General features: G+C 43.9%; 1 protein-coding gene across 2 annotated transcripts in view; it reads left to right on the top strand.

Annotated features, from left to right (window-relative positions):
• Nucleotides 1-18,064, top strand: part of Nln (neurolysin) — an 87,769-nt gene extending 69,705 nt beyond the window's left edge. For both annotated transcript variants that reach the window (XM_021649292.2, XM_021649283.2), the window contains exons 10-13: nt 3,273-3,459; nt 3,796-3,924; nt 5,078-5,214; nt 16,039-18,064. In XM_021649292.2, coding sequence (XP_021504967.1) covers nt 3,273-3,459; nt 3,796-3,924; nt 5,078-5,214; nt 16,039-16,173 — 588 coding nt within the window. In that variant the 3' untranslated portion in view covers nt 16,174-18,064. The remainder of the gene's footprint in view (nt 1-3,272; nt 3,460-3,795; nt 3,925-5,077; nt 5,215-16,038) is intronic.
• The last annotated feature ends 5,585 nt before the right edge of the window (nt 18,065-23,649 follow it).

Raw genomic sequence — 23,649 nt, 5'->3', positions numbered from 1 at the left:
TGTTGATCTGTTCATTCACTGGCAGTGCTCTGCCCCACTACAGCAGGCTTCGGGTAGAATAAGGCCTCTCTTCTCCTCTCTGGTGACATAACTGTGTTGATTCTTGTTTGTCCAGTTTTAACTCATGAGCTACTCATTTGTTCATTTTTTTTTTTCTGGATACTGAGCAGACCCTTTCCCCAGTGTGTATGTATGCATGTGCGTGTGTGTGTGTGTGTGTGTGTGTGTGTGTAGACCTTTCCCTCAGATTGTGTATGTATGCATGTGTGTGTGTGTGTGTAGACCTTTCCCTCAGATTGTATATGTATGCATGTGTGAGTGCAGACCCTTCCCCCATATTGTATGTGTGTTGCCTGTGTGCATGTATGCAATTGAAAGACTGACTTAGAAATCTCCACACAAGCAAGATTTACAGAGCTTCTACTTTTGTCATGTTGTATAGTGATAAGTAACTAACTGGTGGCTTGATTTTCCCTTATTTGCACTGTTAGTATTCGGTTAAAAACTATGGTTTATAAAACCATGCAGTTAGCATCGCCGGCTCAGGTTAGACACTGGCAAAGCTTGACCTTGTGTACCTCAGCCTCCTGTGCAGTCTTTGAGAGATCTTCCTATCTCTGGAGGACATCACTGTTCTCAGAGAACACACTCACATTGCGCCTTAATTCTTCACATAAAGCAGAAGTTTGGTAAAGACCCTTTTAAAAGATTAAGTCATGGGATGGGTGGGTGGGTAGGGGGCCTCTGCTTCTCTGGGGAATAGGGAAGGGGGAGGAGAGAAGAGGAAGGGAGGGTAGGACCAGGAGGAGAGGAGAAAAGGGGCTACAGTTGGGATGTAAAGTGAATAGATAGATAGATAGATAGATAGATAGATAGATAGATAAATTTTTTAGAAAAGAAAAAAGGTGACTTCTTAAAATATAATTTCATTTTCCCCATTTTTCTATACAATAAAGATGCATTAGACTAAGCATTCTTGTTACAGTTATAAGTTATGGACTCATCTGCTGCCTTCTCCGTGGCTGAGTCCCTGTTCCCATCTGGTTCTAAATCCTACTTCTGATATGATCCTGTGTATGCTTCGGCTTTCTTGGTTCAGCAATAGAGGTGATAGGACTTATATTGTACAATAATGGGGCCACTGGGATGGGGGAGGTAGGTGTGTGTGTTCATGTGTGTGCAAGTGCACATTTGTACCCTGGGTGTGAAAGCCAGATGTCAAGCTCTGGTGCTGTTTCTCAGTAGTTGTCCATCTTTTTTTGAGACAGAGTTTATCACTAATAGCAGGTAGGCTGCCTGGCTAGCAAGATTCTCTCCCCTTTCCACCTCCCAAGTCCTGGGACCACCACACCTGCCTGTTTACCTAGGCACTGGATCGAATTTAGGTCCTCACACTTAGGCAGCAGAAATTTTACCAAGTGAACTATTGTCTGGGCTTTTTGTATGGAGATTTAAATCATATTGTTCATAATGCTGGCACAGGGAGGTCTTCTCTGGGTCCCGGCTATTACAGTACTGCATTAGATTGTTTTACCCATAATGTGGATATAGTCTCAAAATCTGACATACCAGAATGAGGAAAAATATTGTTTCTAGAACTCTTTCAGCATGAATTGGGGCATGGTGGTATTTCTTCAGTAGAAGTGCCCCAATTCCAGTGCCTACTTGGACCTCCTATCTTGCAGCCCTTCCTATGCAGAATCAGCACAGTTTCACTGTGAATTCAAGCAAAAAGCATTTTTGCATAGACAGGAAGGCAGAATGTGCTGTCATTCTGACATCTGTGCTGGTGCCCTGGGCCAAAAGCAGAATGGTTATACACTGCTGATTTGGCACCCCATCTGCTGCTTCTCCGTGACTGAGCCCTCTTCCTGTTCCCTCCTTGTAGAGCCTGGGGTGATGGAGCCTGGGAGAGCACTGGGATGTGAAACACAGAGAAACAGGAGGGCCCATCCTAGATGTGACCCTGTGGGGTCAGTGCTAACTCTCCTCAGCTGCTAATGGTCTGCAAGTGTTCTGTGGATTAAAAAACACTAGCCTAACCTGAAAGACTCTACCTAGCAGTGTATCAAAGCAGATGCTGAGACCCATAACCAAACCTTCGGCAGAGTATAGGGAATCATATGAAGGAAGGAGGAATTAGTATATCCTAGAGGGGACAGGGAGCCCCACAAGGTCCAAATATATCTGAGCACAGGGGTCTTCTGTGAGACTGTTTATCCAACCAAGGACCATGCATGGATATAACCTACAACCCATGCTCAGACATAGCCCATGGTAGTTCAGTATCCAAGTGGATTCCCTAGTAAGGGGGACAGGAATTGTTTCTGACATGAACTCATGAGCTTCCCCTCCCCCCTGGGGAAGGAGCAGCCTTGCTAGGCCACAGATAAGGACATTGCAACCATTCTGAAGATACCTGATAAGCTAGGGCCAGACAGAAGGAGAGGAGGACACCCCCTCTCAGTGGACTCGGAAGGGGGCAGGGAGGAGATGAGGGAGGGAGGGGAGGATTGGGAGGGAAAGAGGGAGAGGGCTACAGCTGGGATACAAGGGAATATATAAAATTATTTGAAAATAAAAAATATATTAAAAAAAAAACCAAACACTAGTCTAAAAAAAAATGAATGAAAACAAGCCACCAGCCTGTGCTGAGAAATCTCTGACTTTCTTCCGGGAGATTTTACGACATCTGGCTCAAGGATTTTTGACGTGGCATTTAGAATTCTTAGCATGGGCCCCCTGAGCGAGTCCCTTTGCACCACAGAGGTTTTGAACTCTCAGGTTATTGCTTCTTTCTCCTTTCTGTTCACAGTCACTCACACACTTGCAGTTCATTTGCAGACTTACCTTTGAGCCAGACTCAGACTCTCTCTCTCTCTCTCTCTCTCTCTCTCTCTCTCTCTCTCTCACACACACACACACACACACACACACACACATATCTGGAATGTTGTTACTTAACTCTTTAACTGATTTAAACTTGAGTAGTTGAGCAATAGTGGTGAATGCCCAGAAAGGCATGTATTGAGTAAACAAGAGTGACCAACCGTAAGGAGGAGCTTGAGAGAAACTGTTTATCTTAGGGAAATTGTTTGTCTTTTCTCCCAACCTTAGTGCTAGCGTCAGCCTCACAATAGACAATGAGCTACAGCAACACCAGTGCCTTGTTCTGATTCTGCCTTAAGTTTTGGTGGGTCTCATTATAATTCATTGCATGCATAGTTTTTAAACTCAGTGCTTTTAAAAATACTTTTATGTTTGCCTTCTAGACTGACTTTGCACGATTTAGTGGAACAAATGTGGAAACTGACTTTGTAGAGGTACCATCACAAATGCTTGAAAACTGGGTGTGGGACATTGATTCCCTTCGAAAGTTGTCAAAACATTATAAAGATGGAAGCCCTATCACAGATGATCTGCTTGAGAAGCTTGTTGCTTCTAGGCTGGTCAACACAGGTATGATTCAACACTCTAGAGAAGGAAAACAAGTCGGAACTGTTCGATGCAGAATTGCTGGCTGTTTCTTCTGACAGACTTCTTTTCACTTTAATGACATACCCAAGGAGTGCTGTGCATGTAGGGAAGAAAACTGAGTGTGTGGGAATGGAGATGTCTGGGACTGTGTCTAAGGAAAAGTTTCCTCTAAGTCTTATGTGGTTGGGATGCCATTTTGCCTTGCTACCGTTTTGTGATGAGTGGTCCTGGAATTGGTTTTTGAATCTCTGACCTTGTGGTATTGGAACACATAGTTCTCTCTCCAACACATTCTTCAAACGCTCTTAACCTTATTAGGTCTTCTGACACTGCGCCAAATTGTTTTGAGCAAAGTTGATCAGTCTCTCCATACCGATGCGTCGCTGGATGCTGCAAGTGAATACGCTAAATACTGTACAGAAATTTTGGGAGTTGCAGCTACACCAGGTATGAGACACTGGCCCTGAGTTCATCTCCTGTGAGACCTGAGAGTGTCCACAGCCTTACAGGCGGGTGGAGTTCCTCGGAGCTCATTTCATTCCTTTCTGCTCTCTATAATCAGACCATAGCTTTCAGATAAGCACACTCTGCCTTAGGAGTTGTCCTGTCCAAATGTGCTTGAAGGAGAGGCGGCTCCAGAGTCACAGCATTTCAGTGTAATCAGGCGTGAGCAATTGGCCTCCGCCCCAGAACATAGCCATTCCCGTTTGGCAGCACCTGCCTGTCCCCTCCCTCCCTGTATGTACCAGGACTTCCCTGTCGTTTTCAGGAAGAAGTAGGCAGAGGGGCCTTTCAGGGAAAACAGGAACCTCCTTCATTTCTGACTCCAATGCCAGTTCAAGCTTTTGACTGGCAGTTTCTAACCTGCTACAGTGTTTGTTATTGTGTGAGTCTAAACTTACATGGCTACTTTTAAGCCAAGTAATATGTGAATACATTTGGATGTCAATCACAAAGTAAACTTTTTCATTAAGGAAGTTGTTTCTGAAATGAATCAGACACAGTTATAGAGGATATTAAGATAAGAGTGGCCCTTGAGTCATCCTACCCTCACTTCCGAATCTGTAAACCAAGAAGCAACATTGTGTCTTCCACTAAATGGCAGCCAAGTGTAGAGTCGCTTGGTCAACCTCTTTTCAAAACACTTTTCATTTTCAGAAATTATCAACCTACACAAATGCCATTTTATTTTGAGGCATCTGAGATTAGAAATGTGGCGGGGGCCTGGGTTTGTAGCTCAGCAGTAGAGTTAGGCTGCATTTGATTCCCAGCACGTTTTTCCCAGCGAAAAAGGGAGGTTATTAAGAGTATTTTAAAGGCACATTGGCATCTGGGGGCTGACTTAACCTGGAACTACTGGCAGGTGTGGACAAAGCTTCAGAAATTGTTGTTAGGCGTTCCAGAGCTGGGGTGAGCTACTGAAAGGAGACAGGCTTGTAAACACCTTCGCCAAGGGTACACACCAACCAGCGAGATGCTATCAGTCACTCTCTCCTCACAGCTGGGCTCCCCGAAGGCAGGCTAGCCAGCTCACAACCTCAATAATTAGCATGCGGCATCACACTAATTGAAATGTATCTTTTTTTTTTTTTTTTTTTAGGCACAAATATGCCAGCTACTTTTGGACATTTGGCAGGAGGGTATGACGGCCAGTATTATGGATATCTCTGGAGTGAAGTCTTTTCCATGGACATGTTCCACAGCTGCTTTAAAAAAGAAGGGATCATGAACCCAGAGGTAGCGTATGGCTTTCTACCCACTGCGTTAATTTTGTAGTTGCCTTCTCTCCCGGAGCTCCAAGTATAAAATACTTATAATAGCTAGAGTTTAGTATAGTGAGAATTGTATAATTTTGGTTTCTTTAAAAAACACAGAAATATGGGAATGTGTTTTTTTATTTGTTTGTTTTAATCCCAGGTGTGAGAACTTAGGGCTTCAGAGGTTGGCTATGATTTTCCTTGTGCTCTGGCAGGGGTGTGGTTTTGCAAGCTTTGGATAGTTTTTGTGAGTGACATTTGGAATTTGGATACTTTTCAGAGAATATAGAAATGCTAGAGCCCAAGAGGTGAGTGGCTGGTTGAATGCTCTCGGTTGCGCTTTGATTAAGCTTGTCAAATAAATGAGAATGAGGAGAAGAAGTCAGATGTCCTGATGGGGGGGGGGGGGACAACACCCAAGGGCATTCAACGCTCCTAATCATCAGGAAATCATCTAAAATCACCCCTTTCCCTTCTATCTTTTTTTCTCTCCTATCTAACTTTGGAGCTTGAAAGGGAAGAAGTGAAGGAGTGAGAAAGGTCAAAGAGAGAAAGAACTTACAAAGTAGCAAACTCCGGTTACAGATTAGAGTAAGGGACTTGGTAGCAGCTTTTAACTTTAAGGCCTGGCATCTTCTCAAATCATCATACATCATTAAGTTTCGGTATACAAGTGATTAACTCTTAATTCTATAGGTTTAAAAAAAGCCTACTGCACTTTCTTGCTTATTAACATTCCAGCATATTGCATAATTAAAAATTCAAAGCCTTGTTTATGCACTTGAGAGTTTATAGCTACTAGTTTTGACATGTGCCATGCACTGTTTCTGTTTTATAAGAAGTTGAGAAAGAAAGGTAAACTCTTCCTGATGTAAGTAGTCTCCGTGTTTTGATATTCTTTACAGGTTTCTTTGTACGTTTTCTGTGGGAGGCACCCTTTTTCTGTGGCTGGCGTACTCCACCTACTACAGTTTGTAACCTAAGTGCCTTTGGGGTAACTGAAGCTGCTTCATTAATCTGAGCCATTCCTTCCCATGCATAGTGAGTGGCTGTCAAGCCTTCCTGGTACAGACCCCAGTCTCCCTGCTCATCAGCGACTCGACTGTCAATTGTGTCTAAGGCTGGTATATTTCCAGTGTGTTTCCAAGTTTTGTTTGGTTCAGAAATTAGAACAAATTACCCAAATCAAGCTCTCAATGCTTATTTCAATCAGCTGACTTGTTCTTTGGTCTTTTGTTTCTAGACTAAGTAGTACCTCTCTGCATACATATTGAAATATGTCTTGTTTTAGGCCCCCGTTTCTCTGTTTTTCCCTACAAAAAATACCTCCATGTTAGCCATACTGTTACTCATTCCAAGCATTCCCTCTCCCATCCCACATCATCCAGCTGGTTTTTAAACTTCTTTCTCTGACCCTACCCACTCACAACTCTTGTTTAACATCTGACTTCTACATTGCTTTCAGCATGTGCCTAGGCCTTACTGCTCCACTGTCTCATTGAGGTGGTGCCCTCTCCAGGGTCTTCTGGAAAAGACTGTGTGAGTCTACTTACTTGCCCTTGCTTTCTTTCTTATTACCCCATCCCCAAAATTCACCATGTAATGCAAGGCGGCAGCAGACACTGGAATCTCTTGCCTCATCCTTCCTTGGCTTTGGGGATTGCAGGCTTGCACCTCTGGGTCCAGTCCAAGTTCCCCTTTGTTAAGAAAATTGAGACAGGAATGTGGCTCTGCCCACCTTTACCCATTTATTTGTTTGCACTTTAAGTGTATACCTTTCCTTAAGCCGGGAGTGGTGGCACATACCTGTAATCCCAGCACTTGGGAGGCTGAGGCCAGAGGATCAGGAGTTTAAGATCATCTTTGGCTACATAACAAGTTTAAGGCAATGAGCTTCATGAGACCCTGTTTTAAAACAAACTTTTCTGCCTTTCTTTCTTTCTTTTTCTTTCTTTCTTTTTTTCTTTTTTTAATCTGTGCCTCTCAAAAATCATGCTATTCTTTAAGATCCCACTCATGGGGCTAGAAAGATGACTCAGTGTGAAGAGCCTGTGCTGCTCCTGTAGCACAGACCCACTTCATGGCTCACAACCTTCTATAACTCCAGTTCCAGGGGATCTGTCACCCCCTCTGACCCCTGCAAGCACCGGGCACACATGTAGTGCACGTCCATGCAGATAGACAAAACACTCACACAGAAATTCCCTAAGAATACTTTCAAAAAGCCAGTCATATGAACTCTTGTAGATTATCCAGACCAAAGTGATCCCCTTCCACCCTCCTACTCCAACTAGGAACCTGAACATGTGGCAAAGGTTTTGGTAGACTTTTGCTAATATCTGAATCGTTTGATGTAACTACTATTTAAAATGAAAATACTCTTTGGAAAGGGTTTCACCCAGTATTCATAACATATGGTTAGAACAAAAGCTCACCAAATGCTAGTGACTCTGGTGGTAAGATTTCAGGACTTCATTTCATTTCTTTGTACCTTTCATGGAATTGTTCCTTACTTTGCATAATCCATGGATTGGTTTGGAACTCAGAACACAATAGGTGGCTGGGGAAATTTTTTTTTTTTTTTGGTGTTTTTGAAATAGTTTTGCTTTGTAACCCCAGCTGGCCTGAAACTAGTAACAGTTCTCCTGCCTCAACATCCTGAATGCTAGGGTTACAAACTACACTACCAAGCCTAGCAGAAACAGTGTTTCAAGGAGAGGAAAGGTGGATTGGGAAAGGTCCAAGTATTACCTGGGCCTGGCTGCTGTTACTTAGGAGGCTTCCTGGTGTAAGCATACATTCCCTCTGAGGTGAGCCAGGCCCTGCGCTCCACTCATCTAGCTGCACTCGGCCCCTCCAGTCTTCAGCTGTCAAAGCAGCAGCCAAACTCAAGATTCCCAGTGGCCCTCTGGCTGCCTGCACATCCTGCAGAAGCACACCTGCCATCAGCGTTCTCTGTGCCTTTTATTCTCAAGCTCTGAAGCTCGGCAGGCAGCCAGGCTGTTCTTCATTAGGCGAGGACAGGAGTGGAGTTGGAGAAAGATCCCAACAACCTGGAGCTGTTTCCTGGGATGTTAGAATCCAGCAACACTGAGTCCTGGACGCTGTGACAGGACTCGATGGAAGTCTACTTCTTGTGCAAGGAGGCATTTTCCCTTTTCCCTTCCTTTTCAAATGCTGTGGAGAATGCCTTCATTTCTCACTGCCTTGCTATGACATTAACCTTGGACCTGGCTGGAGAAGTCGAGAGGCCCTCCCACCCCACCCTCACACTCTTCCCTGCACGTGTGGATTCGAGAACCAGCTTTTCAACAGCCATTTGACACCTGCCTCCTCCTGTAGTGAATGCTCTGTTTGTTTCTGTGGGGTGGCTTTGCTTTGTTTAGTTTTACAAATATTTGCTTTAGCACCTGATTTAGAGAATACAAATATTTATGAAAAATTTAAAATTCTTGCCACGATAATCCTATTCTGTGACGAAGCTTCCATCATTCCTAAAGTGTGGAGAAAGAGGAGAAGAAACACTATTCTTCAGCACAGAAAACCAAGCACTGCTTGTGCCTGCACTGCGCTGCCTTTAGTTTCTCACATAGAGCTTGGTTACATAAGCAGAATAACAATAGGAATTTTTATAGGATAAAACAGTGCTGCACTTGGTCTGAAGTCATGGAGTAGTCTCTCACAGTCTGTCACGTAAACTCTTGCTCAAGGCCTCAAACTCCCCAGTGTGTTTGGAGCATTTGAAAAGATGTCTAAGGACTCGGTTCCAAACACCAGAGAGCCTGGCATCAGGAGACCACATTGGTTACACTCTACAGAAGCAAAGCACATCTCCAGGCTTTCTCTTGAACATCTGCTGTCCTGCAAAGCCTGGGGTCTGTTCTGAGCACCATTTCATACCCTGTCGAGCATCTGTAGAAGCTGTGCCGCTCACTGGGAAAAGAAGCATAGGAGGCTCAAATGTCAGGCTGCAGCCTTCTGAATACCAAACAGCAGCTGGAATGTTTTATGGCACAGTTTTCTTCCTTCTTCTTTGGGACCTCTCTCCAAGTGTTAGAATTGGCTACTTTCCTGTTGCAGCCTCAACCTCTACTACCTGTGTTTTCTCTTCGTTTTTCATATTCTTTCTAATGAGTAAATACCACATTTTAGCTATTTAATAAGCTTATCATCTTGTCCCTAAGTTCAGGATTGGGAGGTGGTTCAGTTGGTAAAATCGTTGCCTTGCAAGCATGGGCACATGAGTTGGCATCTCCAGCAGCTCTACAGAAGCCCGGTACCGCAACACATTCTGAAACCTAGCGAAGACAAAGGCAGATGAATCCCTAGAACTCACTGGCCAGCCGATCTAGCTGAATTGGTGAGGTCCAGCTTTAGTCAGAAACCTTCTCCAAGTCCTAAGGAAGGGGGAGAGGGACTGAGGAGGACATCCAGATTTGCCCTCTAACTTACATTCATGCATCACATGCATATACACACACACACACAGGCCCTCACATTCATGCTTCCATGTGCATGTTACTTAAGTACAGAAACAGGTATGCACATGACATGCATACACATGTAAACCCTCACATTTCTATTTTCTTGTACATGTTGAGACATGTATACACACACATATCCCTAAAGTCTGTTCCTAGTAGAACATGGAGAGGCTGTCTCCGCAGAAGTAACTTCTCCCTGGCTAGCACTTGTCTTAATGACAGAAGATGGATTGCTGCTTGGGGCTAGTGCCCCTCGGCCAGAGCTGGTACCCTTGCAGGATGGCTTGAAGTTCATCAAATGTAATTTCAAACTCCAGCCCCTAATCACAGGGTTGAAAAAAATGGGAGCACTTTAACTAGGTCCATTTTTTTTTTTAATAAGGCAACTTCATTGTGGGAAAATTTCCTAAGAGGTAATAAACACTGAGGGCTCAAAGGCTATTCATATTGTTAAGCCAGAATGCTCTTCCACCCTCTTAGAGAAGTTTCTGAGCTCTGTTTCTCGCATCAGTGAAGGAGATGCACAGCAAGGTGTTGCTTTGGAAAGAAATACTAAGAAAATCAAGGTGGTTTGATGTAACCATTAGGCTTTAGTCTGTGGGATCATAGGAAGCCCTCACGTGAAATAGCATACATTAATATCCTTTAACATTAAGAGTGCTAGTACTCCCTGGGCGTGGTGACCCATTCCTCTAATCCCAGAGTTTGGGAGGCACAGGCAGGTGGAGTGAGTTCCAGGACTACACAGGGAAACCCTGTCTTAAAAAAACCAAAAACAAACAAACAAAACAAATCCAGTACTATTTGAACAGATTTTAGGCTCAGTTTCAGCTGTGTCCTTAAGGGAAAATGTGGATTTTTTTTTTTCTCCTGGGTATCCCTCACAAAGAGATCCAGTTGTCCCCTCCATTCTGGCTCATCTGCCCTCCCATGCTACCACTGATCTTTGTCAAATCTGAGCCTTTAACAGTCTTGGGTTTTGCCTGATAGAAGGAAAGAAGTGAGATTGATTTCCCCCACCACACCCGTCCGGTCAGTCTTTTTGTGAATCCGAGGATGGCTTTGAATTTGTGGTCCTTTAGTCTAAGCCTACCAAGTGCTGGGTTTCCAGTCTCAAGCCGTGTGCTTAGCTGACTTCCTCTCACACGCCTTAAATTCCAGCCAGTGGTGCAGGCGGTTGTTCTGTGGTCTCCTAGGACCTTCTCTATGTTAAGTAAGCACTCCACAGTGGGCTATAGAACTGTACCCAAGGGCTTGAACCTGGGTTGCACTAGTTTCCAGTCTAGCCTGGAAACTCAGTTTTGTAGCCCAGGCAGGCCTTAAATTTGTGATCCTCCTGCCTCAGCCTCCCAAATAACTGAGATTACATGCCTCTGCCACTGGGCCTAGCTTTCTTTTCTCTACTTTCTTTTTTTAAATAGCCTTCTTGTGCTTCAACTAAAGTATTAATAGTCTACCCTCTGTTTGTTTGTTTGTTTGTTTGTTTGTGTTTGTTTTTTGAGACAGGTGTCCCTGTGTAGCCCAGACTAGCCTCAAACTCTCCATCTCCATCTCAGACTCCCACATACTGGGATTACAGGTATGGGCCACCACTCCCAGTACCTAACTAGGTATTCCTTATCTCCCCTTTCTAGGTCAGAAGGCTCTCATAAAAGAGATTGTTTTATTCACTGCCTTTAAGTTGTGTGTATCTTGGACCTTACTCTTGCCCCCCCACCCATACTTCTTCTGATTTATTCCCCACAAAACACACTGCTGTCCAGACATTTTTCTCCCTTGGCCTACTCCACTCCCTTTTTGTCTTTACCAAGTGCAGCTTAGCATGAGAGTTTTTAGGAGACCTTCAAGTCAGGTGGTCCCTCCTGCCTTTCTTCTCTCCGTCTTCCTGACCACCAGCACCAGCCTTCCTTGCTTCCCTGCTTTGCTTTGTGTCAAAGGCATTTGGTTTTGGTTTGGTTTTTTTCTACTCTAGATCATCTCACTTTCAGAGAAAACAAAGGGTGTGCCAAAGGGAGGGCACTGTGGGCTGGTGACATCTCAGAGTCCACTTTGCAGACCGGTGGGAGAGTATGGCAGTTGTCAGGTGTCCTCACCTGTCCTGGGCGGGGCGCGTAATCTGTTCCACATTGGAAGGTGACAAACCTGGCTGTGCTCCTGGGGTAGCTGGGTTGAAAGGCCACAAGAAAGCTATGAGTGTGCTGCCACCAAGATCAAAGGTAATGGGAGCCATGCTCTCTCCTCCCATGTTTTCCTTACTGATGGGTGGTGAGCATTCTGTGTAGGACAATTACATTTGCTATTAAAATATTGCCTCAAAGGGTTTATATGAATGAGGGCCTTCTCTCTCCTACCTACTATTCTTCCTGGACTACAATTCTTCCTTGTTGATAGTGGAGGTGAAGTTCTTGTGCTTTTGTTTAGCTTCATTAGAAGGCAGAAGTAATTTTAAGGAAATGTAAAACTAAGAATACAGTTATTTCCCAGAACACAGACAGATAAGTAAGTGCCTGAGGGTTTGGGGAATAGGAGTTATCAAATCCCACTATGTCTGACAGCCAGTAAAATGTTAGGACAGCATATTCCCATTTTATAGATAAGGAAGCCAAGGCTACATACTATGTAGCTAATGTACCAAGCCACAGTTCAGGCCTGGGCCTGACTCCAGAACGGCTAACCTCACCTTAGAAATCCTCAGGGTTAGAAAAGGCTTGCACAGTGCCAGAAGATACTCACTGCTCCTCCAGGATTCTGACTCTCTGGTGACTGATTGATTTCGCTTCACAGGAGAGCTGATAGGATCTGACTCTGTGAATCTCCCAGAGGACCTTAGAGCTCCTCTCCCAGCCTTCCTGACAGTTCAAGTTTCTGTATTGTGTAAACACCACCAAATGGCTGAAGGCCAGCATTCCTTCCACCTGTGGCAGGCATAGTCCCCAACTGCTTCCCACTCTGAGAACAGTTCCTTCTTAAACAAAGACTAAACTACTTTTTTTTTTTCCTTAACAAAAGCTAGGTTCTGTTACGAAAATGACTCTTAAACTCTTCTCCAAGCTTCATTGCAAGGGAAATGGAACTATTAAAAGACCATTGCTCTATAATTGAGGAAATTGAATCAACTTGTTTGGAGGCATAAGCAGAGGAAGACTTTGAGCTGTACTGAGACTAAACAGTGCCTGCTCTGACGTGGCTCTGGCCAGAGCACGCCTGAGCCATCTCCTCACAACATTGCACAAGTTTCCCATTGCTGCCTTGGCCTTCCAACTACACTCTCCTACTGCTTTGTCAGGTGTTGCATTTTGGGCTACGTCTTAATGTTTTGTTCTCTTTCTGTAATATTTGAGGCATAACTCCCCCCACCCCCATTTATAGGCAGAATCACACTACGTAGCCTTGGCTGGCCTGGAACTTGCTATGTACACAAGGCTGGCCTCACACTCAGGTATCTACCTGATCCTGCTGGGATCAAGGGCATGCACCACCATGCCTTTTAATAAACAATGGTTATATAGAACCTATAGAGCTTGAACATGGAATATCTGAGGAAAAATACTAATTATTGCCAGGTGTGGTGCAACACACCTGTAATCTCTATGCTTGGCCGGCTGAGGCAGGAACATAAGAATTAGAGACCAAGTTACACTATAGGGTTTCCTGTCTCAATAATAATAACAGCAATAATGATGAGCAATTGAAGGTATAGCTTAGTTGAGTAATGGCTTGCCCAGCATTCAGAGACCCCTGAATTTGATCCCAGAAACTGACTAAACTGGGCATAGTGGGGACACTTGTCACCTCAGGACCCTTTAGGGAGGTTGGGTGATTGATGTGTGGATCCACCATACTGTGTTCTCTACCATTAGTATATATTTTAAGTTTTCCTTAATATGAGGTTTATTCTATAAGCCTGACTTCCATTGTCTGTGCTGTTTCGGTACTGCTGTGCCTGGAGAGCGCAGTGCTCAGACTGAAACATACTGAGCAATGAGGGAAAGGGTAGGAAAGAAAAACATGTTTGGATTAAGAAGCTCTGATACTCTTCCTAGAATGATGGAGCCTATGACAAGAGCAGCCAGTCATATTTTTGCATCTCGATTACTGTTGGATTAGTGATATTATTGCAGAACATGTGAGAAAAAGTTTAACTTGTTAATATTTTCTTTTCCATATCAAAATGACACAAACTAAATGCAACTCCAAATCCTCATTGACGCAGTTACAGAGTTGTCCAGTAGCAGTGACTGCAGGCTCTTTTCTAAGATGCCTGTGAATAAAGCAGCAAGATTGCTGTGTTCTTCTCAGTCTTGTGCTAGCCATTTTTCACGCTCCCAAACGTCACTGCTCCAGGCCCTGGATCGTGACACACAGTAGCAACATGGAGCTTTGTAACTCCCAAAATGAAGCTGATGCTGCCAAAGAAATGTGAGGGTTGCTGTTAATGTAAAATACAACAAATGACAAAAACCAATGATTTTGAGTACTTACAATAACAACAAAACCCCATGATATATAAAAATTTTACATGTTGAGTAGGGCGATAGTTCCCAGGCAGGAGGGGCAGGAGGATCTCTGTGAGTTTGAGGCCAGCCTGGTTTACAGAGTGAATTCCAGGACAGCCAGGACCACAAAGAGAACCCCTGTCTCAGAAAAATGCAATTCTTACATGTCAAAATGAAAACATTGTAGTTACAGTGGAGTTGACTTGACTGCCCCTCCCCTTCAGCATCCCCAATGGCATAGAGTACAGGTGCGCACCTCTGTGCCTTGTTTGCAGGGTTTAAACAATTTTTTTTTTTTTATTTCATGAGGCTGGTAGAGTACTTGGCCTGGCCTACATAGGACCTGGGTTCAATCCCCAGCACTGTATGAGCCAGGAATAGTGGCTCACACCTGTAATCCAGCACTTAGGAGGCAAAGACAAGGGCCATTCCTGCCTCCATACCAAGTCCGAAGCCGTCCTGAAACCCCAATATATTAATTTCACTTTTTAAATATTTTTATATGTCATTGATAGAAAAGTTAAGTTTACGTAGGTACTTTATAATTGTATTGGTCTTGCTGCCTGAGTATTTGGCAAACACTAACCAGAATTCAGTCTATTGAATGTCAGCTTACGTCAGGCGTGACCAGCTCAGTACACTGGGCTGCATGCAGTTGAGAATAGTTACCAATATGACAGCCCAAAACAGAATCAACTACCCTAAAATATTTTGAGTTTTTTACTTTGTTTTGCTTTGCAGTTTTTTCCTGGTAATGCTATTGTGGGGTTCTTAGGTACAAATTTTGTAAATGTCATCAACCCGTCATAGTGTCAAAAGATTGGACGCATCAGCTAGACGATTTGTAAGTTACAGGTGATTTCTGTTGTGCACAAAGACAACCCCAGAGCTTCGTTTCATGGTTCTTGTGGGGTATTAGATAGGTTTGCTTCTGTCTAACTTAGTGGATTTCACTCATGTTTTATTTTACGTATTAGTTAAGTCTCTGATGGTTACAACAAGCAGGATCTTGTCTCCTGTCCAAGCTGAAACTACGTAAATCTCTGGCAGCTCCCTTGTTCTTCCTGTACCCAAAAAGATTATCATTCCTATTGGCGAAATCACATAATAAATATAAATATGAGCGGCATCTGTTTATTTTATGTGTGCATCTAGAATTAGGACTCACTGAATTCATTTCCAGGACCGCAGAGGCCCGACAAGGAACCGCGGGGTGCAGAGTGTCAGCTGTTCTCTCAGCCTGTCTGCTCACCTGTTTACTGTTAGGTTTAAAATTCCAGACTTCCATCCCCGAAGACTTCTGTCATCCCAGTTCTGACCCCTCCGAAATGCTTGTCATTTGACCATCCACAAGAAGGTTGCTTAGGTTCCTGTGTGAGTTTTTTGTTGTTTTTTTCATGATCCTTTATAAAAATACCTGAAGCTGCTTAACAGTAACCCTCCCTGCTCCTGCTTCGGAGCACATGCAGTCACACAGCCTCTGGAATACTTGTTTTGCTAATCCTTCTGATTCACATTGGAAGTGGGCTAACAGGCTGGAGCAAACGGTTCTGTTGGGCTATTTAGTGTGCCTGCTTGCCTTCATTGCCAGCTCACAGCTGAGACTCTAAGGACACAAAACAATAATAGTGGTCAGGGAAGACCTAAGGCTGAAGCTCCCAACCCCTTAACTACAGGAAGGAAGGAACGAGCTGCAGAAGAGAAAGTCTAGACTGAGTAAAGCTGAAGCCCCTTTTTCCTCACCCTCACCCTTTCTCCTGTGTCTGGGGATCTGGAGGGTTGCTCTGCCCGTGAGTTATTAGGCATGATGTTTTCTTTTATTAGGTTGGAATGAGATACAGAAACCTAATCCTGAAGCCTGGGGGGTCTCTGGACGGCATGGACATGCTCCAGAATTTCTTGCAACGTGAGCCAAGCCAAAAAGCATTCCTAATGAGTCGAGGCCTGAATGCTTCGTAACCTGGGGATCCTGGGAGCAGTCTGTGTCTGGAGGACAAGTCAACACCGCCATGTGGTGCCGGCCTGGAGACTGAGGGAGTTTTATAAACCAAACTTAGATTTCTATTGATTTGCTTTTGTTTTTAATTTTAAAAATTATACAGATGTAAATGGATTTATAAATACTGTGACCTAAGAAAAGACCCACTAAAAATAATTGTACTGTAAAATTTCATAAAAACAGATTTGATTTCTTTTGATAAAAGTTTCATATGAATGTAATTTGATTTTTTTACTATTATAATCTAGATAATATAATGTAAGAGGGCTAAGAATTTTTAAATTGAATCACATACATGATATAATTTGATCCTTCTTATTTCTAGAAGTTTTATACTTGAGATTTCTGGACTGATAAATGAATCATCACGTTCTCTCTGTTAAATATTTTCTCAGAGCCGTGCGCCAGCAATGACCCTCTGCTCACAGCTAAGTGAGACTTTACCTGCATGTGTCAAGGCTAGTGGAATACACCTCGGTGGGGTGTTTGTCTTCTGTACGGTGGCTTCATGGTTCTCGGCTTTCTGTCAGGCTTAATCATGGTCCTCTATTTAGATTCGGGTTGTTTTTTTTTTTCTTTCTTTCTAAAATTCAATTAGATAATTTTTTGATTTAGTTTTAACTGGCCTAATAGGTAAGCTTTGTGTCTTGCAGTAGAAGCCCAGTTGCGGTCCGAATGACAGATGCCGAGTCTTGGACGCAGTCAGAAATGAAAGTAGAGCAACTCAGGCATCTTCTAGATTTTCATTTCTCTTATTTTTGCTGTGTATTTGTTTCTCTTGATTTTTCTTTTTGTTGGTTTGTTTGTTTTTTGTTTTCTTTTGTTTTTTTTAATTTTGTTTGAGGCAGCATCCCACCATGGGAGTCAGGTTAGCCTGGAACTCATGGTAATGCCCCTGCCTCAGCCTCCCAAGCCTTAGGGTCACAGGTATGAGTCACCACATTCAGCTCAGGTCCCATGTTTTTGACAAGGGATTATGACCTTGATGTGTCACAGTGTGTTAAAGTGCCGTGGGGAGAGGTGACACTGAGTGGAACCAAGAGCTTTAAAACTCCACAACCGTGTGGGCTGGAGTGGAGCATTTGAGAACAGCTGCTCCCAAGTGTTCCGTGGGCAGCTGAGCCGTGGGGAAACGCTCTTCAGTAGCCTGTTTCCTATGGTGACTTGTAAGTGAACCTCCAGATCTCTAACTCTTTTCATTGGGGCCTAAATTTCCAATACAGCAAGCAGACAAGTAAGCTAACACCATTTATTTTAGCTCTGGGAGTCTACTCAAATAGGAACCCCGTAGGAAACTGAGAAGGAAATGTAAGTGAACTGTGAATAAAGTTTGCAGCAGTCTTCACGTTGTTTCTCAGCACACACCTGAAGAATGACTTTACTGGCCCGGGACAAAATTAGAACCTTTCTGTTCTCTAGACCAAGGTGGGCTTTGTGCTAAATAAAATATCATGTTGTACAATAAAGTTATGCACAGCACAACCGAGAGCTGGCAAACAGAAGGAAAGCCTTTTTGTGTGTAGTTAGTTCGATTTGGTTTTTGTAGTGCTGGGCATCAAGCCTGGCTTCCTCACCCACGACCGGCACATGCTCAGCTCTCTTCAGCTGTTTCTATAGGGTGGTAGAAACTTCGGGAAGCTTCTCACATCTTTCCCTTCCCCCAACTCTTGTACCTTCAGACCAAAAAAGGTAAAGAAAAAAAAGCCCCCAAAACAAAAACTTTCTTCAGCATTTTCTGTTACTGCCTAGTGTGTCTCCTTCAAAATAACTTTATCTTACTTCACCTGGAAAAGCTAATGATTGGTATGTGAAAGACAGCACGCAATAAAGTCACATCATTGTCCACAAAAATGAGCTCACGTTTCTTTCTTATTTTAATGTTAAAGCTTATATCTACAAGAGAGCAAAGGCCCAGGGTCTCAGCCTCCCGGCCATCTCCAGTGTCGCGTGTTCCAGGCAGGGGCCACCATGCTCTGCTCGAGTTTTTATTTGGTTGCATATCCCTGCATGTTCTCTTTCCTCCTAAGATACAGGTTTGCTATAGCTGTTCAGCTGTGCTCTTCCTGTCTTCTCAAGCTTTTCCGCTGGCTATTTCCAGATACTCAGGGGCTGCCCTAAAATTTTCTTGCTAAAATACAATGTCTTCAGCATATGTCGTCAGAGGAGCTGGATGCCTAAGAACATTTTAAAGAAATTGTTCACTGAGTCCTTCAAGACACTTCTTGCTATCTCTGTCAGCATGACAACTTTGTGGTTGAGAGGTAGGACCAGATAACCTTAGCTGACTGGATCCCTAGCTAGTGAATAAAGAGGGCATTTCAAGCCCTTTGGCTAAAAGCAAGAAATTCCACTAAAAAGCATTAATTAATTTCTAAGTAACAGCTGGAATAGTTGCATATGATCATATTACTAAAACTAAAAGACTCCATCACTGAGACAAAAAAAAAAAAAAAATTAGTTAAATCCCATTGCCAGATAGGGGTAAAGCCTTACCAGGACAATGTTACTTAGCAAACGAAAGTCTTCGCAGTTTTCTGGCCAAGTTTCAGTAGCAACTCACTGTTTTGACGTGTGGGGGAGGGGCCAGCGGGAAGCACAAAGTCTTTAAAGAGTGAACTGGAAGAAGTTTGTATCCAGATCAAAAGTCCCTCTGGATCCCAATATGGTAAGCTCCCATGAGGAAGGGAAGACTGTGTTCCATCCTAGGAACTGCATTTTTAGCAGGCTTGGGGTAAACATTACAGTGTTTGGAGAAGCAGGAACAAGACGGTGGTGACTTTGAAAATAGCCCTCAAGAGGAAACTTCGTCTGAACAGTGAATTCTCATTGTTCCAAATACTTGCACAATATGGGAGAGCTGATGTCATGGCTCATGATGTTGGAGCTTCAAGATACAATAGAAAACAGAGGACCTCGGTTCTTTATAAGGAACAGTTCCTAACTATTGATTGAGCCGCTTTCTGCTGCTGTGTTTATGAAGAATCTGCAGCTTCCAGGCGTGTTACGTAGATCTCCACAGGTAATCTTTGCGGTTTCTTCTGTGGTGATCAGGAAGACATCACGTAGGTGAGAAGTCCATGTTTGGGGTCTTAGAAAGGGCATGGGAATGGGGACATGACTGGATAAAATGTCTGCCTGGCCAGCGTGAGGACCTGAATTCAGTGCTGCCTCCCCTACGTCAAAGCCAGGTGTGGCGATAGATGCTGTGACCCCCTGTGCTGGGGGACGGCAAATAAGTGCATAATGCGCTCAAATAAATTACAGTACAACGTATGTATTAAATGTCTTTCTTTGTTTTTTTTTCACCAAACAGTACAAAGGAATGTATTAAATGTCTTTCTCTGTTTTTTTCACCCAACCCTAGTTCATTCCACAATTGTATCATTGTGCCATAGAATTTTAAGTGGTTGCCATGCCATCTGCCGCCACAGGCTTTTCCAACAAAGTGATTGCTCCTCGTCCCCTTTTTCATGGTTCACTAGAAAGACTAAAGAGTGTTCTTCCATGCTGGTTAGACTCTATATAAATGGTTCACAAATGCTCATTGGAAACATTTTGTGATCAAAGTGTTGTAAATTAGAGGAACAACGTGGAATCTTTCTGACCTTGGGGGTATTATGTACCCCAAGACACTGAGGCATCCAGTGAAGCCAGAAAAGAGGTAGTTAAGAAGAGCAGTTGTTTAGAAGTGGGACAGAGTCAGTCATGCCCCCTTAACCCTTCCTCCCGTCAGTGTTAGTAGTTCCCATTGCTGCTAGGAGCCTAAGGAAGAGCACTTTCCGTTCCTCGTTGCCTGGTGTCTGGGACTTCCTTATTGAGGAGGTCAGTGACCAGTTAGAAAAGCTAAGTGTTTCACAGTTCATGGCAAGGATGAAGACCTTAAATGCATGGTCCATTTCCTCTAGTCCTTTAAACCATAAATTTCATGGAGTTCTTGGTTCCGTCTAGCAGACCTGTTATTTCCTTTAAGCAATAATTTAAACCTTGGAAGAGATATTACATACATCACAACTGAAATGCCTTTAAAGAGACGATATGAAAAGAAAGTTTCCCTCCCACCCTTGTCTCTGCCTGTCTAGTTCTCCCCCAAGGTGGCTGTAGCCCCTTCTAGAGATGCTTTACGCATAGACAAGAATATGCCTCGCTTGAAGCAGCATCTTACAGACACCGTAGAGATCTGCTTTTAACTGGCGCTTGCCTAGGATATGTATGTGACTCTCTACTGAACAATATTGTCTCCACTCTGTTGGTTTTTGTTTTGTTTTTCTTTCAGTGTTGGGGATTGACTCTGGGGCCTCTCACATGGTAGGTAGGCAAATGCTTTCCTACTGAGCTCCCCTGCTTCCCCCACTGACCTTATTTCCAATCTTTGGACCTTTTTTACAGCGTTGCCAAGATTATTCTCAGAGATGTGTTGATTTCCACATCTGCCAGTTTATCTGCTAAATAAATTCTGAAGAATGTAATTCCTGCCTCAAAAGATAGATATATTTCAAATTTTGACAGATACTGTCAAATGAAAGCCACATGTCTTGCTAGTATTTATTACAGTTGTTTAAACACTGGAAAAGTAAAAATAAATAAGGAAAAGTGATGATTAGCAAATAACCCAGTCCTGCGCAATATCCTTTATAGTGCTTTCTTCTTCTGTTGGGTGACAAGAAAAGATCACTTCTTTCAGAGGATGGTAGGAGTGGTTGCAGGCAGGAATGTTCTCTCTGTTAATGATCGGGTAGGTCCAAGGAATGTCAGACTTCATCCCAGAACAAAGCCAGCATGGTGTCTGTGTGTCCAGGACAGAGTGGAAGAAAGCAAAGGATGCATTTTGTCATCCTTGTCCCCAGTCAGATGCCGTTTGTGTGACTGACAAGTGGGACTCATGCTGTGACACAGTGTGATCACTGTTCTCAGCATGCACGTGGCCGGCTAGGCCGCAGCTTCAGTTATAAAATCTTCAGCCAGAGGCTGTTGCTTCTGTTCAGTTCAGTTGCCATTCCAGTTAGCCAGTGAATTTCCAGCTGGGATCAGGTAACGTTCGTCTCACAACCACGCCCACTAAACCTTTCCTTTTGTAGAGTCTGGTCACCACTCAGGAGGCAGATGGGACCTGGGAGAATGGACCCTAAAAACGAGGGGGACTAAAGGCTCATGCAATAGCCACCTTTAATCAGAACCTTTAAACTCCATTTAAACTCTGAGGCTTAAGAAGAGTCACCTGAGTCAAGACAATCACAAGGACAAGCTGCACGTGGCAAAACATGCTTCTCTAGAGTCATAAACAAACAACAGCCAGTTGTAACCAGTAATCAGAACTAAACTCACTCTTAGCCACTGCCTGGGGGTGGGGCAGGAACGCACATTCCGAGAACAGTTCTGTTTTGAAGAAACGGGTCACAAGACTCTGGTCTTTTTTCTTGGAGTTTTCTCACAAGCACTCAGAATTATCGCATGGCTCCATTCTTGGGCCATGTTCTAACAGAGTCCCTGATCTGTGACATTTTTCTGAGGTCATTTGAGGTGAGCAACTTTGCATTGTCCTTTCTAAACCCACCGTGGTTTGGGGAGAACAGGAGCGGCCTGGCAGTGTCTTTCTAAATGAAATGCAAGTTCCACATTTACAGAGCACCCACCGTCTGCTTACTGTCACATGGCTCTTGAGTGGAAAAGCTACACCTGATCTCAGCAGCCACAAGAAGTCTCTTTTTACCCCTGCCTCTAATTCCTTACTATTTCTTTCTCCCCAGAGTCCCACACTCACAAATGGAAGATTCCAGATAATCTGCACAGACACAGAAGTCTGGGGCAGAAAATGTTGGTGAAGTTCTGCAGAACACATCTAGATGCCTTTTAATTGGGGAATGGGGAGAGAGGGTGGCGCTTTTTACACAACACTCCAGCTCTAACTAGTAATCAATGTCCTAATGTCTACAGGCAAAAGAGAGGCTTGGAAGAATCGGGGTAAATGTAAAGGGAAACTCCTTTCCATCAAGTCTAGACTGGGGCCCAGGACGATGACTCCACAGTAGAGCACTTGCTTGGGCCCTACGGGTGAAAAGGGCCTGTGTAGCTGTTCATTGCTCATCAACTGATTTTGCTTTGCAGCTTTGGTTTTTGTTTGCCTGTGGCACTGGGCCTTGCCTACCACTGAGCTACATCCCCTTCTGCTTACATTTTGAGAGGGTTTCACTTGGAAGCCCGAGGTGGCATAGGACTCCTGATGCTCCTGTTTCAGCCTCCTAAGTGCAGTGATCACAGACCTGGACCACTGTTCTTGTCAACCTGCTGTTTGGTTTTGTCCTCAAATTTACATGTTCTTTTGTGGGTGGGTGTCTTTGTGTTGAACACACGTAGGCCACAGTGCATGTGTGAAGGTCAGAGGGCAACTGGTGGGAGTCTGTTCTTTCCTTCTGCCATGTGAGTTCATCAGCCTTGGCAGCGAGCGTGTGCCCTTACTCAGTGAGTCATCTCTCTAGCCCCCAACTAGTTGCTTTGTTTTGTGTTTCCCCGACTCAGCCACATTTCCTTGAAAGCATAAGCACCCGTGAAAAGCACAGAGAAAAGCACGCTGCATAAGACTTTCCAGGTGGGAACAGGCTCTGGGATCTGAAATCCCTCCGCCAGTTTGAAGTAAAATAAATTGTTCTAGAAAAGCCAAACTGCTCCCTCTCTGTAGCTACTGAAGGTCAGGTTAAGAGGTGGGAGGAAGCCGGAAAAGGCGTCTTACTTTATAATGCAACTTGTGTTGAAGCCTACAAAGAAAGGCATGGCCAGTTCTGTCTGCCCCACTGTACCCTGCCAGGATTGAGCGGGACACACTAACAGAGCACACGTTCTCCAGTGCTGGTGGCTTCCACTGCGGTGGCAGAAATGTCATCATCACACTAAGATGAGTGTTTCTCTCCCACCTAAACACACTGATTCTCCCAGGTTAGGGTCACTGCTCTAGCATCCGTACGTACTTCTGAGGAACTGCTAAGGAAGCTGAGGTTTTCTGGAATGTGAAGGGGCAAGGGTCTTTGGCCCAAAGTAAGGTAAGTCTTTACTTTTTTGTTTGTTTGTTTGGTTAGTTTTGTTTGTTTGGTTTGGTTTTAGTTTTTCAAGACAGGGTTTCTCTGTGTAGCCCTGGCTGTCCTAGTACTGTAGACCAGACTGACTTCGAATTTAAAGATCCACCTGCCTCAGGGCTAGAAAAATGGTTAAGAGCACTGACTGCTCTTCCAGAGGACCCGGGTTCAATTCCCAGCACTGACTAAGAGGAAAAAAAAAAAAAAAAAAGTCCAGTCAAGGTGGCCCATGCTTGTAATCCCTGCACTCAGGGAGGCAGAGGCAGGTGGATCTCTGTGAGTTCGAGGCACATGCCTGTAATCCTGGTGGCACATGCCTGTTATACTGGTATTTCATTAGCAGAAGTGGCTGGTTGTCAATTACAAGGCAAC

The sequence above is a fragment of the Meriones unguiculatus genome, chromosome 6 (assembly GCF_030254825.1).
Source record: "Meriones unguiculatus strain TT.TT164.6M chromosome 6, Bangor_MerUng_6.1, whole genome shotgun sequence".
Taxonomy (NCBI): Eukaryota; Metazoa; Chordata; class Mammalia; order Rodentia; family Muridae; genus Meriones; species Meriones unguiculatus.
This window is presented reverse-complemented; position numbering and strand designations above follow the sequence as displayed.